Source organism: Salmo salar, chromosome ssa12 (assembly GCF_905237065.1).
Source record: "Salmo salar chromosome ssa12, Ssal_v3.1, whole genome shotgun sequence".
NCBI lineage: Eukaryota > Metazoa > Chordata > Actinopteri > Salmoniformes > Salmonidae > Salmo > Salmo salar.
Window position 1 is genome coordinate 62377357 of NC_059453.1, and position 15898 is coordinate 62393254.

Below are 15898 nucleotides of genomic sequence, written 5' to 3' on the forward strand. Positions count from 1 at the left end.
GTATTTTTCTCAAGTTCATTACCTGTACAGTAGGTGGAGTCATGTACATTAAATTAGTGTGAACGCCATTATGAGCGAAGAAGAGAACATTTGAAATAGACCAGATCGGTGGCGTGCTCATTGTTTGACTACTTCATGGAGCAAAATATTTATTTATTTTAATAAGGAAGCATTATAAAAATTATCAAATAAAACACCTGCAACTGGACACGGACATTTTTGAAGATACATGTTTGGCCAAATACAGAACGAAGATAGTATCACCAATACCAGGTTAGTTGAAAAATCTAGGGCAACGTTTCGTATAGGCAAACCTGTAACGTCCAGTAAAGAATACCAAAAATCTGGTGTCCTGACTCTAGTCAACCAGCCCAAGCAGTTCATAGATGTTCAATTGTTGGTGACCAAAACAATCATATACATTTTTTTTAAAACAGACATGCCATTACAAGATATCAAACAAATGTGGGAAGGCTCAGAGGCTACTCAAGCCCCCTCTCACTCTGCAATCACCTGCCGACACGCACAACTGTGACCAATCAGGCATCATATCAAGCCGGCTACCGGCACTCTCAGAACACAACCTAGTTTCTGCTGCCCTCTAGGCATTGGAAGTGTACTGTCTAAAAACTCTAGGCGGTGCCCAAAACACTTAGTAGGAGGGGAGTGGAAGGAGTTTCTAGAGGCTAGTTAAATAGATCTTATGATTGCCAAAGTAATAAAGCACAGTGATGGCAACCAAAGACTAGGAAAGACAACCAGACACAGACATAACTGTGAGAAAGGAAAACCCTGTCTGCTTTCCTAGTTTCAGTCAAGCTATGTCATACCGGAGCAACTAGCATTCAGAGAAACCAGGAGAGCAGAGTGGGATTATTCACAACAACCATATTATTGTTTGTTGATGTTTTCCATCTCGACACTGTACGATGGAATTGGAATAGAGACACCAGAGGTTAGATAAGTGGTTTTAAAATTCTGTAGAAATTAATGTTCCAGCACCAGATCAAAGGTTGTTGTAGGGGGATCCCATTATGATTTTATGTGTGGGTCATCTCAGGTCCATAATGTACCTAACCTTTATCTTATTAATCCACCTGGCTGTTACTAAACTAGTCTTACACAAAGGCATGATGTCACTGTTTCACGAGCTGTGTTTTTCTTATCCATTTAACAGGGTTATATATACAGTGCCTTCGGAAAGTATTCAGACCCCTTGATTTTTCCCACATTTTTTAGGTTACAGCCTTATTCTAAAATTGATTAAATCATTTTTTCCCCCTCATCAATCTACACACAATACCCCATAATGACAAAGCAAAAACAGGTTTTTAGAAATGTTTACTCATTTATAAAACTTAAAAAAATAGAAATATCACATTTACATAAGTATTCAGACCCTCTACTCAGTACTATGTTGAATCACCTTTGGCAGCAATTACAGCCTTGAATCTTCTTGGGTATGACCCTACTAGCATGGCACACATGTATTTGGGGAGTTTCTCCCATTCTTCTCTGCAGATCCTCTCAAGCTCTGTCAGGTTGCATGGGGAGCGTTGCAGCACAGCTATGTTCAGGTCTTTCCAGAGATGTTCAATCAGGTTCAAGTCCGGGCTCTGGCTGGGTCACTCAAGGACATTCAGAGACTTGTCGTGAAGCTACTCTTGCAATGTCTTGGCTGTGTGCTTAGGGTTGTTGTCCTGTTGGAAGGTGAACCTTCGCCCCAGTCTGAGGTCCTGAGCGCACGTAAACTGGTTTTCATCAAGGATCTCCATTTATCTTTGCCTCAATCCTGACTAGTCTCCCAGTCCCTGCCGCTGAAAAACAACCCTACAGCATGATGATTCCACCACCATGCTTCATCGTAGGGATGGTGCCAGGTTTCCTCCAGACGTGACGCTTGGCATTCAGGCCAAAGAGTTCAATCTTGGTTTCGTCAGACCAGAGAATCTTATTTCTCATGGTCTGAGAGTCTTTAGATGCCTTTTGGCAAACTCCAAGAGGGCTGTCATGTGCCTTTTACTGAGGAGTGGCTTCTGTCTGGCCACTCTACCATAAAGGCCTGATTGGTGGAGTGTTGCAGAGATGGTTTTCCTTCTGGAAGATTCTCCCATCACCACAGAGGAACTCCAGAGCTCTGTCAGAGTGACCATTGGGTTCTTGGTCACCTCCCTGACCAAGGCCCTTCTCCCCCGATTGCGTTTGGCCGAGCGGCCAGCTCTAGGAAAAGTCTTGGTGGTTCCAAACCTCTTCCATTGAAGAATGATGGAGGCCACTGTGTTCTTAGGTACCTTCAATGCTGCAGAAAGATTTTGGTACCCTTCCCCAGATCTGTGCCTCAACACAATCCTGTCTCGGCGCGCTACAGACAATTCCTTCTACATCATGGCTTGGTTTTTGCTCTGACATGCACTGTCAACTGTGGGATCTCATATAGACAGGTGTGTGCCTTTACAGATCATGCCCAATCAATTGAATTTACCAGAAGTGGACTCCAATCAAGTTGTAGAAACATCTCAAGGATGATCAATGGAAACAGGATGCGCTTGAGTTTAGGGTCTGAATACTTATAGATTTCTGAGGATTTAAATGTTTTTTTTAAAATCCATTTTAGAATAAGGCTGTAACGTAACAAAATGTGGAAAAAGTCAAGGGGTCTGAATACTTTCCGAAGGTACTGTATATAAAAAAAAATACATGGTTGATTGTAAAAGAAGTTCTAAGAAATTATGTTTAGAATGTTCAGCTCTATTCACGGAATCGTGAAATTGGTGGTGGACTGCTGGTCTTGATAGAGGGAGGGAGGTATGGGGAGAGGGAGAGTCAGACAGAGAGAGACAGAGAGAGGTGGATATTATTGATTATATTATAAAAGGATTATAAAATGTATTATGAAAATAGATTTGGAATATGTGTTTTGACTGGCAGAGCTCCCTTTCCTACTACTGTAATTCTACTATGGGGGTCAGTATGTTATATACTGTAAAGGACATGTAATTCAGATATGCAACCCAGTTCCCCCTGCCTGGATCATCAGCTGATCATTCAGTGTGTTGGTTTGGGCCTCCTAATTGCTCCGAAGCCCTTCGGGAAACGTGTATGTCAGTGTTACTACAAATAGATCAACCACCCCTTCTTTGGTTGAGGCAGTGGTACATTCCTGCATGTCCCAATGCTGAAGCCTTACCTGGATGTTGCGAGAACGGTCTCATTACAGCAGAGATAGGGGGGTAAATGGGATCAGGGTTGGAGAGGGATTAACCTCCTAATGGTGCTCTATATAGAGCTTTGATGGTGTAATCCGCACAGTGACCACAGATTCAGCACAGCCACTGTAAGAACAAGTTCAATCTCTCTCTTCTACTGTACCACGGCTGAAAGAAAAGGACAGAAAAAAGAAATAAGGGATACAAAAATAAAAAGAAGAGAAAATAAGCTTTATAATATAGAAGGAAATCTACTACTGAGGTTGACAAGCCATTAACATCATACGAACAAGGATAACAACACCATAAACAACAGAAATTCAACACTACAGGGTGCCAAAAAGACACAAATATGACTAAAGGAAAGGTAAAGATTTCTCTCTCTTATCAAATTACTATTTCAAAGCTGATGTGAACAGAAATTGGTTGTTGTTCTGAATTTCCAATTCCAGACATTATATGTGGTTTTCTCTCTGATATACTATAGAATATCATCATAGACTATAGTCTAAAAACGAGAGAAAGAGAGACAGACAAATATTTCTCTATTTCTTAAATGCTACGCTCATTCACTGTAAACAAGTCTCTGGTCGTGTTCCCCTGCTCAGACGTTGCATGCATTAACCAATAGTTGCGTGCCACGTCATCGACTGTGCTGTCGGGCACAAGATTGCTATAACCTATGATGTGGTTAGCTGATATGTAAAATACCTATCCAGGCGTTGTAAGATCTGGCATGCGTCAACAACGCCTGGGCAGAGGAATGCGCCCTATATGTCGGCCAAACTAAGATGGCTGCCTACTGAAAGTATCCTAATCCTTATCCTATCCTAAACACTGATGAAACATGGAGGCTTGTTTACACTGATACAGGCCTCTACATGTAGCCTATCTGGATTATCAGTGGATTGCAAGGAGTTGAATGCATGAATAGAATCATGTATAGAATACATTATAGCAAGTTTATAAATTGTTTATCCTTCACATGTTATCCTTCACTTGCCCATTTTGTCTTATAGCAGCAAAAGGAAGTTGAGTTGAAAGAAGTTGAGTTGGATGAAGTAAGTTTTATGTTATAAGAGAGCAGAGCCGGCTCTAGCCTTTTGGGGGCCCCTAGCGAGATTTGGTTGGGGGCCCCTCTCACCTCACGACCTAAAACATGACTCGATAGAACATTAGTTCGTTTCAAGCCATGCTTCATGGCTATAGCTACGTATGTTTCCATTAACTTGTCCCGAGATTTTTTGTCAATGTTTAGAAAGTTTGCATAGAAAATGTATGTAACAATTGCCTGCTACGGTGCGTTTCCATTTAACTATCTCGTGTCAATAAAAACGGCTGGATGTTCAGTCGTGGCCAAAAGTTTTGAGAATGACACAAATATAAATTTTCACAAAGTCTGCTGCCTCAGTTTGTATGATGGCAATTTGCATATACTCCAGAATGTTGTGAAGAGTGATCAGATGAATTGCAATTAATTGCAAAGTCCCTTTTTGCCATGCAAATGAACTGAATCACCAAAAAACATTTCCACTGCATTTCAGCCCTGCCACAAAAGGACCAGCTGTCACCATGTCAGTGATTCTCTCGTTAACACAGGTGTGAGTGTTGACGAGGACAAGGCTGGAGATCACTCTGTCATGCCGATTGAGTTCGAATAACCTTCAAAAGGAGGGTGGTGCTTGGAATCATTGTTTTTCCTCTGTCAAGCATGGTTACCTGCAAGGAAACACGTGCCGTCATCATTGCTTTGCACAAAAAAAGGCTTCACAGGCAAGGATATTGCTGCCAGTAAGATTGCACCTAAATCAACCATTTATCGGATCATCAAGAACTTCAAGGAGAGCGGTTCAGTTGTTGTGAAGAAGGCTTCAGGGCGCCCAAGAAAGTCCAGCAAGCGCCAGGACCCTCTCCTAAAGTTGATTCAGCTGCGGTATCAGGGCACCACCAGTACAGAGCTCGCTCAGGAATGGCAGCAGGCAGGTGTGAGTGCATCTGCACGCACAGTGAGTCGAAGACTTTTGGAGGATGGCCTGGTGTCAAGAAGGGCAGCAAAGAAGCCACTTCTCTCCAGGAAAAACATCAGGGACAGACTGATATTCTGCAAAAGGTACAGGGATTGGACTGCTGAGGACTGGGGTAAAGTCATTTTCTCTCCTTTTCCGATTGTTTGGGGCATCCAGAAAAAAGGTTGTCCGGAGAAGACAAGGTGAGCACTACCATCAGTCCTGTGTCATGCCAATAGTAAAGCATCCTGAGACCATTCATTTGTGGGGTTGCTTCTCAGCCAAGGGAGTTGGCTCACACACAATTTTGCCTAAGAACACAGCCATGAATAAAGAATGGTACCAACACATCATCCGAGAGCAACTTCTCCCAACCATCCAGGAACAGTTTGGTGACAAACAAGGCCTTTTCCAGCATGATGGAGCACCTTGCCATAAGGCAAAAGTGATAACTAAGTGGCTCGGGGAACAAAACATCGATATTTTGGGTCCATGGCCAGAAAACTCCCCAGACCTTAATCCCATTGAGAACTTGTGGTCAATCCTCAAGAGGCGGGTGGACAAACAAAAACCCACAAATTCTGACAAACTCCAAGCATTGATTATGCAAGAATGGGCTGCCATCAGTCAGGATGTGGCCCAGAAGTTAATTGACAGCATGCCAGGGTGGATTGCAGAGGTTTTGAAAAAGAAGGGTCAACACTGCAAATATTGACTCTTTGCATCAACTTCATGTAATTGTCAATAAAAGCCTTTGACACTTATGAAATGCTTGTAATTATACTTCAGTATTCCACAGTAACATCTGGCAAAAATATCTAAAGACACTGAAGCAGCAAACTTTTTGGAAATTAATATTTGTGTCATTCTCAAAACTTTTGGCCACGACTGTAATGATGTCACACATTAAAAAAAAAAGTTTTTGCAAAAACCTACAGTGTTTCCATTAAGTAAATTGTGCATAAATAAATTGGTGACAGCTTGTATGCCCTCCCACCTATCTATTTCATGTCTCAGGTATGTTGAGAAAGCAATCAGAAAAGCAAGGCAAAGCAATTCAGGCGTTCTTGAAAGTCTGGACAATACTTGTCCTGCAAAGAAACTTAATTGTTGTAGTTGAAAAAAAATATTATGTGAGCAGTAGGCAATTAGAATGAATTATGGAGCGGAGCTTTATTGTGACGCGATGACATCACATGCCCTACGTACCTTCAAAATTATTCAGCAACCATCATTTATTCAAAAAACAGTTTCCATCATCATTTGTCGCAATAAAGAAAGTCAGACAAAATAAAAATCCACTCCTGTGAATAGATAAAAATGTTGTCGATCTTTAGAAAATGTGTCTTATATTAGATTTTCTTTTGCAACATTGCTTTTGTCAAGTAAACCTGGGTCAATGAAAACCTGACTGTTGTCACGCAGTGACTGACATAACAAGAGGAAAACTGCATATGCACTACCAATTATAGAATTTTTGATTTGTGTATTCTACTATTCAGACTTTCATCCATCCATAGCCTAAGAGTGTCTTCCATAATTATTATATATTATTTTATTAAGTCAGGGGCCCTACACGTGACGCGTGATCCGTGAACAGGGCGAGCCGGCCCTGTACGAGTGAAGTGTTTATTAAAAGTGTATTTCACATACAGTGAGCTCCAAAAGTATTGGGACAGGGAAAATGTTGTTGTTCTTTTGGCTCTGTACTTTAAATGATACAATGACTATGAGCTTTAATTTTGGGGTATTTTCATCCATACCAGATGAACCATTTAGAAATTACAGCACTTCTTGTACATAGTCCCCCATTTTAGGGGACCACAAGTATTGGGACAAATTCACTTATATGTGTATTAAAGTAGTAAAAAGTTAAGTATTTGGTTCCATATTCATAGTACGCAATGACTACATCAGGCTTGTGGAGTCACTTTTATTGTAAATAATAATATAATATATTTCTAAACACTTCTACATGAATGTGGATGCCAACATGATTACAGATAATCCTGAATGAATCTTGAATAATGATGAGTGACAAAGTTACAGATGCACAAATATCATACCCCCAAGACATGCTGACCTCTCACCCTTGCAATAACGGGGAGGTTAGCATTTTTTGTGAGGTATTATATTTGTGCATATCATTTCAAATCCAAAGTGCTGGAGTACAGAGCCAAAACAACAGCAACATTGTCCTTGTCACAATACTTTTGGGCTCACTGTATAAAGACTGGTATCTCTGACCATTTGTGTATCTCACCATATCCACAGCTGGCTCTAAGGACAGGCAAAGAACACCCACCCAGCTATGAAGAGGCTACTGCAGGTAATAACAAAACGTATTTGTATCTCAACTAGTCAGTTACACCGGATATCTCATCCCCTTCTATCAATGGACACCTTTCTGGCTACAGTATGCAGTGGTCTTCTTCAGCCGACGCACACCAACCACCTTACTATAGAACAAATACAAATGGGCAGGAAAGGGGGATACCTAGTCAGTTGTACAACTGAATGCATTCAACTGAAATGTGTCTTCTGCATTTAACCCAACCCCTCTGAATCAGAGAGGTGCGGGGGGCTGCCTTCATCAACATCCATGTCATTGGCGCCCGGGGAACAGTGGGTTAACTGCCTTGCTCAGGGGAAAAACTACAGATTTTTTTACTTGTCAGCTTGGGGATTCGATCCAGCAACCTTTCGTTTACTGGCCAAATGCTCCTACCCGCCAGGCTACCTGCCGCCAACATTTAGCGTTTGATGTAACCAGGGTGGCAGGTAGCCAACCGGTTAAGAGCATTGGGACAGTAACCGAAAGATTGCTGGCTTGAACCCTCGAGCTGACTAGTTGAAAAATCTGTCAATGTGCCCTTGAGCAAGGACTTTAGCGTAATTGCTCCTGTAAGTCGTTCTGGATAAGAGCGTCTGCTAAATGACGTAACATGTAAATGTCAGTGTTGAATCTTTACACATCTGCTGTTTTAACAAGATGTTTAACTCTCTGTCTTCTCTCCCTGTCAGATTATGAGGAGATGCAAACCCAGTTCTCTTGGGATGACCAGGCCATCAGGAGGATCTTCATCAGAAAGGTACTAAAACAGCGCGGGACAACCTGAACTTACAAGAACCACTCGTCCAATAAGAAACACTTGTTTTCGTCTTCCGTTGCAAAATGTTTTGCCACGGTGAAGCCAAATGAATATGATCCAGATAATGATATTAATGTAACTGAGCTACATGCATGATCTAGCATGTAGTATAGTATTTTGAGGGTGTATCTGGGCCGTCCCCTCTAATTCCACCTCTCTGTATCCTTATAGGTCTATGCCATCCTGATGATCCAACTCTTTGTGACTGTGGCCATTGTTGCGCTCTTCACATTCTGGTATGTATCATATCCAATACATTGCAAATATATCCAAAACATAAATATGCAATACATTTGATGAACATGAGTGTGTGTGCACTCTACATAGTGTAACACTCTTTCATTTCTCCACAGTGCACCAGTGAGGTTCTACATTCAGACACACCCCCACCTGTACATGTGTTCATAGTAAGTGACAACTAACATCTTGATTGTCCTGACTTTTCCTCACCTAGACAGTGAATCCCAGACCAGCCCCTCACCCTTACCAACTTGCTTGCAGGGCCCTCTGTTGTCACGTGTTGCTGACGAAACTCTGAGGGTGACTTCAAGATTGGTGAGGGGATCAAATAAACCCATCAACTTTGGGACACACTCGTGACTTGAATGATGGAATTGATGTTTGACATATCAATAATAAAAATAGCAGGACTTTCAAATGAGAAAATTCCCCCTGTTACAAGATATAAACCTCAGTAACAGTATTTAATTAAGGATGTATTTCATATTATTCTAAATCAGACACAAAGAAACACAAGCCTCCATTATTTTGCGTGAAATTGTGCAAACTCAAAAACAAATTGCTGCGTTATGGGATACCACTTCGCTCAGCGTAGCCAGATAGGAAGAGGCAAAGCGAGACATTTTACTCGACCCAAAATCCATTCACGAAAATAAGCCCACGAAGTGACGAGTTTTTCTATGGAGATCAATGAGAGTGCCGAATTTGGTCAACAAAACATGTAATTGCTAATTTGCTACGTGAGGCTTATTTGATCTAATATAAGTTTCATAATGGTTAGGTTATTAAGAATGCACTGGTATAAGTGGACGCACGTGGTATTTCCGCATCTTACCCAAAAATTACTTTATATTGGAGTCCCGCCTGCATTCCTTCTTTGAGGACATGTATTTCCATTGTTAGCGCGGTCACTCAAATATCTTGTTAATATACTGCTCAAAAAAATAAAGGGAACACTTAAACAACACAATGTAACTCCAAGTCAATCACACTTCTGTGAAATCAAACTGTCCACTTAGGAAGCAACACTGATTGACAATAAATTTCACATGCTGTTGTGCAAATGGAATAGACAACAGGTGGAAATTATAGGCAATTAGCAAGACACCCCCAATAAAGGAGTGGTTTGGCAGGTGGTGACCACAGACCAGTTCTCAGTTCCTATGCTTCCTGGCTGATGTTTTGGTCACTTTTGAATGCTGGCGGTGCTTTCACTCTAGTGGTAGCATGAGACGGAGTCTACAAGTGGCTCAGGTAGTGCAGCTCATCCAGGATGGCACATCAATGCGAGCTGTGGCAAGAAGGTTTGCTGTGTCTGTCAGCGTAGTGTCCAGAGCATGGAGGCGCTACCAGGAGACAGGCCAGTACATCAGGAGACGTGGAGGAGGCCGTAGGAGGGCAACAACCCAGCAGCAGGACCGCTACCTATGCCTTTGTGCAAGGAGGAGCAGGAGGAGCACTGCCAGAGCCCTGCAAAATGACCTCCAGCAGGCCACAAATGTGCATGTGTCTGCTCAAACGGTCAGAAACAGACTCCATGAGGGTGGTATGAGGGCCCAACGTCCACAGGTGGGGGTTGTGCTTACAGCCCAACACCGTGCAGGACGTTTGGCATTTGCCAGAGAACACCAAGATTGCAAATTCGCCACTGGTGCCCTGTGCTCTTCACAGATGAAAGCAGGTTCACACTGAGCACGTGACAGACGTGACAGAGTCTGGAGACGCCATGGAGAACGTTCTGCTGCCTGCAACATCCTCCAGCATGACCGGTTTGGCGGTGGGTCAGTCATGGTGTGGGGTGGCATTTCTTTGGGGGGCCGAACAGCCCTCCATGTGCTCGCCAGAGGTAGCCTGACTTCCATTAGGTACCGAGATGAGATCCTCAGACCCCTTGTGAGACCATATGCTGGTGCGGTTGGCCCTGGGTTCCTCCTAATGCAAGACAATGCTAGACCTCATGTGGCTGGAGTGTGTCAGCAGTTCCTGCAAGAGGAAGGCATTGATGCTATGGACTGGCCCGCCCGTTCCCCAGACCTGAATCCAATTGAGCACATCTGGGACATCATGTCTCGCTCCATCCCCCAACGCCACGTTGCACCACAGACTGTCCAGGAGTTGGCGGATGCTTTAGTCCAGGTCTGGGAGGAGATTCCTCAGGAGACCATCCGCCACCTCATCAGGAGCATGCCCAGGCGTTGTAGGGAGGTCATACAGGCACGTGGAGGCCACACACACTACTGAGCCTCATTTTGACTTGTTTTAAGGACATTACATCAAAGTTGGATCAGCCTGTAGTGTGGTTTTCCACTTTAATTTTGAGTGTGACTCCAAATCCAGACCTCCATGGGTTGATAAATTGGATTTCCATTGATTATTTTTGTGTGATTTTGTTGTCAGCACATTCAACTATGTAAGGAAAAAAGTATTTCATAAGATTATTTCTTTCATTCAGATCTAGGATGTGTTGTTTAAGTGTTCCCTTTATTTTTTTGAGCAGTGTATAATAGACAATCTTTAGTGTAGCTAAATCGGTTGAAGTGCTGTCTGAGGGTCTATTAGCCTGGCTGACGTGACTCATAGCACCCGGAGAGCTCACACACTGGTCTGGACAGGAGGCCTACGTAAATGCAGTATTCGCTCAGAAATTGAGCCGACACATTGATTTGTTCTCTCAAATATATAATATATATACATTTTTCCTCGGGTGTTGAGACCTCTGGTTGTTTGGATTTGAAAATCCAGCCATTGTAATGGAAGAGGGCAGTGCGCTGGGGCTATGTGGCTGTGCATGTTAGTGATGTGCAGGTCAGCTGTTTGTTCACCCACACCTGCCGGCAACTGCTAATAACCCATCCGCAACCGCCTGACTATATGTGATGAAGTGAAAATCTGAGGCCTGACCCTAACCCGCAAATATAGAAAAATGCGCGGTACAGTCAGATGCGGAACTATTTTTTGACAGGCCTTTTTTAGATAGGCCTATGTTTCTGCTTATCATTTCTGACATACGGTAGGCTATTTGTTAGTCCACGTGTCTATAATTAGATAGATGCAGCTTCTCTTCTGGCATTACTTGTTGCCCTAGAAGACTAAAGAAACCCTTGCTCACCAGAATAATGTAATGAATCGATAGATTGAATTCTCCAGTCTAGTTGACACTGGTAAAGTTCGCTTTGTCTTTCCTCTTTCATCTCTGCTTCTTGCCTGTTATGAGTCAACCCGAGCATCACTAGTGCCTGTGGGTATTGTAGTGAGACAGACACAGAGGAGCACCAACCAGTAAAAGCACAGCACCCTTCGTTATCGACGCATCACGCCAACAACATCAAAACAGCCTTTCCAGCCTCTGAAGTCAGGAGGACTTCGAATTAGGTGTTGGCCAGACTACTAATTATCCCCTACACCCTCCATCATTTTTACACCCTCTCAGGTTTAGGAGACTTGTGCATATGCCGGCTGCGCGCATGAACACGCAAATGGTGGGCCGATGGGCAAGGGGAAGGGGGTGATTAGCTATGTAATTGTGTTAATAATGAACTGGTTTCTTTTTGCTTTTCAACAGCATGATGTTCTTGGCCACCTACATCGCATTGAACTGCTGTGGTGAACAAATCAGGTAAGAGTTTCCCTCCTATGAAAATTACAATCTGGGTAGTACACAGCACTTACATCAAATCTTGACAGTCATATCAAAAAACAGATGTAATATTCACTAAATCAAATAGTGAATGTAGTTTTAATACACATGAACACCAACACTTATTACACATTAAGCAGGTGTATGACACAGTAAGGTATTTATAACATTATTCCTAGATAATGGTTGTGATCATCCATTGTAAATGATAACTTGCAATATTATAGAGTGAATTCACCAACCTGAATTGTCTGTATGTCTATAATAGGAGACAGTTTCCCTGGAACCTTGTTCTGCTGGCTCTCTTTGTGAGTATGATGAGTAACAAATATTCAACAAATAGAGAGAATAGCATGTGCTCAATACTCTCCCTACCTGTCTGTGCACCGGATTGACTCTGCTCTGTGTTTGTCTCTGTTCTGTCTGCTCTCAGACTCTCAGCCTGGCCTGCATGATGGGCTTTGTGTCCAGGTAAATTACTTGTGTTAATTGTGTGGGGGGGGGGATACCCAGTCAGTTGCACAACTGAATGCATTCAACCGAGTTAGTTGGGGGCTCAAATGTTGACATCAATTATTTATGAAGATAAGAATGAATTAACACATCTCTCAACATCTACAAAGGATGGGTAGGATGAATGGTTGATGGATTAACCAACTCTGTTTCTCCAGCTTCTACAACACCAAGTCAGTGGTCCTGTGTCTAGGCATCACTGCTCTGGTGTGTATGTCTGTCACCATCTTCAGCTTCCAGACCAAGGTGAGAAAAGTGACCCCAATCACCACACAAGCTTCCTACTCATTGAAACAAAAACATACCGATAACGTAAATAGTCATGAATGAAATGAGTATGTATCACTAGGGCCAGGAGTTTTACTTTACCACATGACCTGACCAGGAAAAACTCCTGACCCTATGTATCAGTGCAAACTTATGTTAAATTGTTTTCTTTTGATAAAATGAATATGCTGCAATCAGATAGATCATGTGTGCATTTTAACAGCACACCCCTATTCTCTCTCCCTTGTTTCCTGCTATAGATTGACTTCACCTCCTACCAGGGAGTCCTGTTTGTCCTGACCATGGTCATGCTGTTCTGTTGCATCATACTCTCCATCGTCATCCCCTTCGGATATGTAAGTAGCCCGTCTGCCTGCTTAGCTTCCATTAACCACTGACACTGTAAATAAGGACAATTAGGTCACATGATGGTGTAATGAGCATGTATACCTTTCCAGAAGGCGATAAGAATAGTTGTGAGGGACTGATAGTGCGTTTATATATAGAGTGACGGTAAGGCTTTTGGCCCTCACTTGCCCTATTTGGGTGGGTAGAGACTAACATGTACAATAATGATTAGTCCTGGGTATTCCTTTAAAGGGATAGTTCGAGATTTTGACAAATAATCCCTTAATGTTATTTCCCAGAGTCAGGTAAACTCATGGATATAATATTTACGTCTCTGCGTCCATTATGCAGGAAGTTAGAGGTAATTTCGTGAGCTTCCTGCATACTGGACACAGAGACATAAAATGGTATTCATGAGTTCATCTGACTCTGGGGAAGTAGATAAAGGGCTTCATTACGAAAATCCCAAAGTATCCCTTTAATCTTGTGAGATGATTATAAGCCAGTGTCTTTCCTAAATTGGTGGCCTATCCTCCTTAGGACTGTTTGATAAAATTCTTACTGTCCGACACAGGTGCCCTGGTTACAAGCCATCTACGCTGTGATAGGAGCCATCCTCTTCACTCTGGTGAGTGGCAGATATTCAACACGCATTCATCATTGGGAAGGCCCAGACTTTTTCCTGGTCAAGGTCACATGGTCAAGACAAATTCCTGGCCCTAATCATTGGGTCACAGTCTGTAGCGAAATGGTTTGAACTCAACCCCCCTCCACTCTCTCTTTCTCTCTTAGTTCCTGGCGTTTGACACCCAGCTGCTGATAGGCAACAAGTGCTACACTATGAGTCCAGAGGAGTACGTCTTTGCCACCCTGAACCTCTACCTGGACATAGTAAACCTGTTCAGCTTCCTACTGTCGTGTTTTGGAGGGGGCCGCGACTGATAAATCTGTCTACCCGTCTGTCTCTCAATCTGTTGGGAAACAAAAACATCTATCAAACTAGATGTCTATTTCTCATTTGGACCACATGGGTGTTTTGGCTCGCTACACTCCCTCAGCCCAATCTCCCTCAACCTTAGAACTTAAAGTGGCACTCCAGTCTCCTTTTCACCTCATTTAACACCCGATTTACTGAACAAAAGGCACATCTCAATAGGTTGTCCAGTTATGTCCTACTCCTTAATGTGTAGTTATGTCTAAAAAACATATTTTTTACCCTTTATTGTGTGTACTTTACTGTATTTATACTTGGGATATCGCTTTTCAACAGTTAAAGTAAAAAAATAACTGGAGGACGTCTTTAAGAGCTTCTTTCATTTCTGTCTTCCTCTCAAACAACCCTGGCTCTTCTGTGATAAAAAAATAGGATATTTCTCAAGTACCATAGTCTCTTGTCCTGACAGGCTGTTTACCTTTAAATTGAGCAGCTGGCCAGCGAACACACAAGATTTGGTTCTGGGTGCCGAGATTGCATACCTCACCTTATTTATGGAGAACAGCTGGAGAGTAGGTCAGCTTTGGGAAACAACAAACCTGGCCATTACTTAAAAGGGCACTTACAGTAAGTAAGTAGTGTGTTTGTCTTCTGCTCTGTGTTAGGAAATGATGGTTACAAAAGCACATAACGATAAATAGCATTAACATTTTGAGTCCCAGAATGTTGGTGACACTGATCTAATACTAAAACAGTATAATACTTGAACTTATTGTTCTTTCTAGTCTTCAGGGAAACTGATTTCTGGCTCTTGTCTGTCATCAACTCAGCTCAAAGAAGAAAAAAACAAGTAACCATTGATACTGTATCTTTAAAGCATGTTATCTTTCTGTAAATATACCTCTTTCCTGTTTTCTTAAACTATCATATTGATTCAGGAAATCTTTGGAACTCAGCAGGGTTGAGTTTAATTGTCTTAACTATAGTTTTGATATAATAGAGTATCTTCAGATGTGTTTCCTAGATTTCATTTTATTGTCAGTTATTTTGTAAATTTGTACAGATTCTGATCTGGATCAAATACATTGCTAAGGTTACAGCTTGTAACTACATACTGGAACTTCCAGGTATGGAAAGATAATATTTTCCAAACTACAATGTGATTAGAGAAGTTTCTATATGGGCATGAAGGCTCTGTATCTTGTACGGATTGCTTTTATGCACATTTAGCTATTTAGATACTCAGACACATACAGAATTACTTCAAATCAAAAGGGAAGGAGTTTAATGAACGATCATGTTAGATCCTACAATTGGTTAATCAGTTGCAAGTTCTATTGTGATTCCTCTGTAAGGTTAATGCCTTTTGAATGCAGTATCATTATTACAATGTCAAGGCTTGGTCAATAAAGTTGTGTTTGGAAGTTACTATGATCAGCCAAAGAGAAAGGAGCTTACACCTTTTCGATGGATATCAATCACTTTGGTTACCACATTGAAAAATGTATATTGAACAAACATAATACGATTCGCTCAACACTAAAATAAACTTGGAATTTATGTAATTGACTTGTCTTTCAGTTGTATTCTAAGAA

At 42.0% G+C, this 15898-nt stretch overlaps 1 protein-coding gene across 2 annotated transcripts; it reads left to right on the forward strand.

Annotated features, from left to right (window-relative positions):
• The first annotated feature begins 3229 nt into the window (after positions 1-3229).
• Positions 3230-15868, forward strand: LOC106565465 (protein lifeguard 2). Of its 2 annotated transcripts, none has more exons than XM_014132677.2 (13): positions 3230-3573; positions 4229-4267; positions 7487-7541; positions 8237-8304; positions 8536-8600; positions 8718-8771; positions 12167-12220; positions 12510-12549; positions 12675-12712; positions 12913-13000; positions 13282-13377; positions 13944-13997; positions 14162-15868. In XM_014132677.2, exons 1-13 carry the CDS (start codon positions 3559-3561, stop codon positions 14309-14311), a joined length of 816 nt encoding a protein of 271 aa, XP_013988152.1. In that variant the 5' UTR covers positions 3230-3558; the 3' UTR covers positions 14312-15868. The 2 variants fall into 2 exon arrangements, with proteins under 2 accessions (XP_013988152.1, XP_013988150.1); XM_014132675.2 differs by having other exon boundaries at positions 3238-3573; positions 4226-4267.
• Positions 15869-15898: the final 30 nt, after the last annotated feature.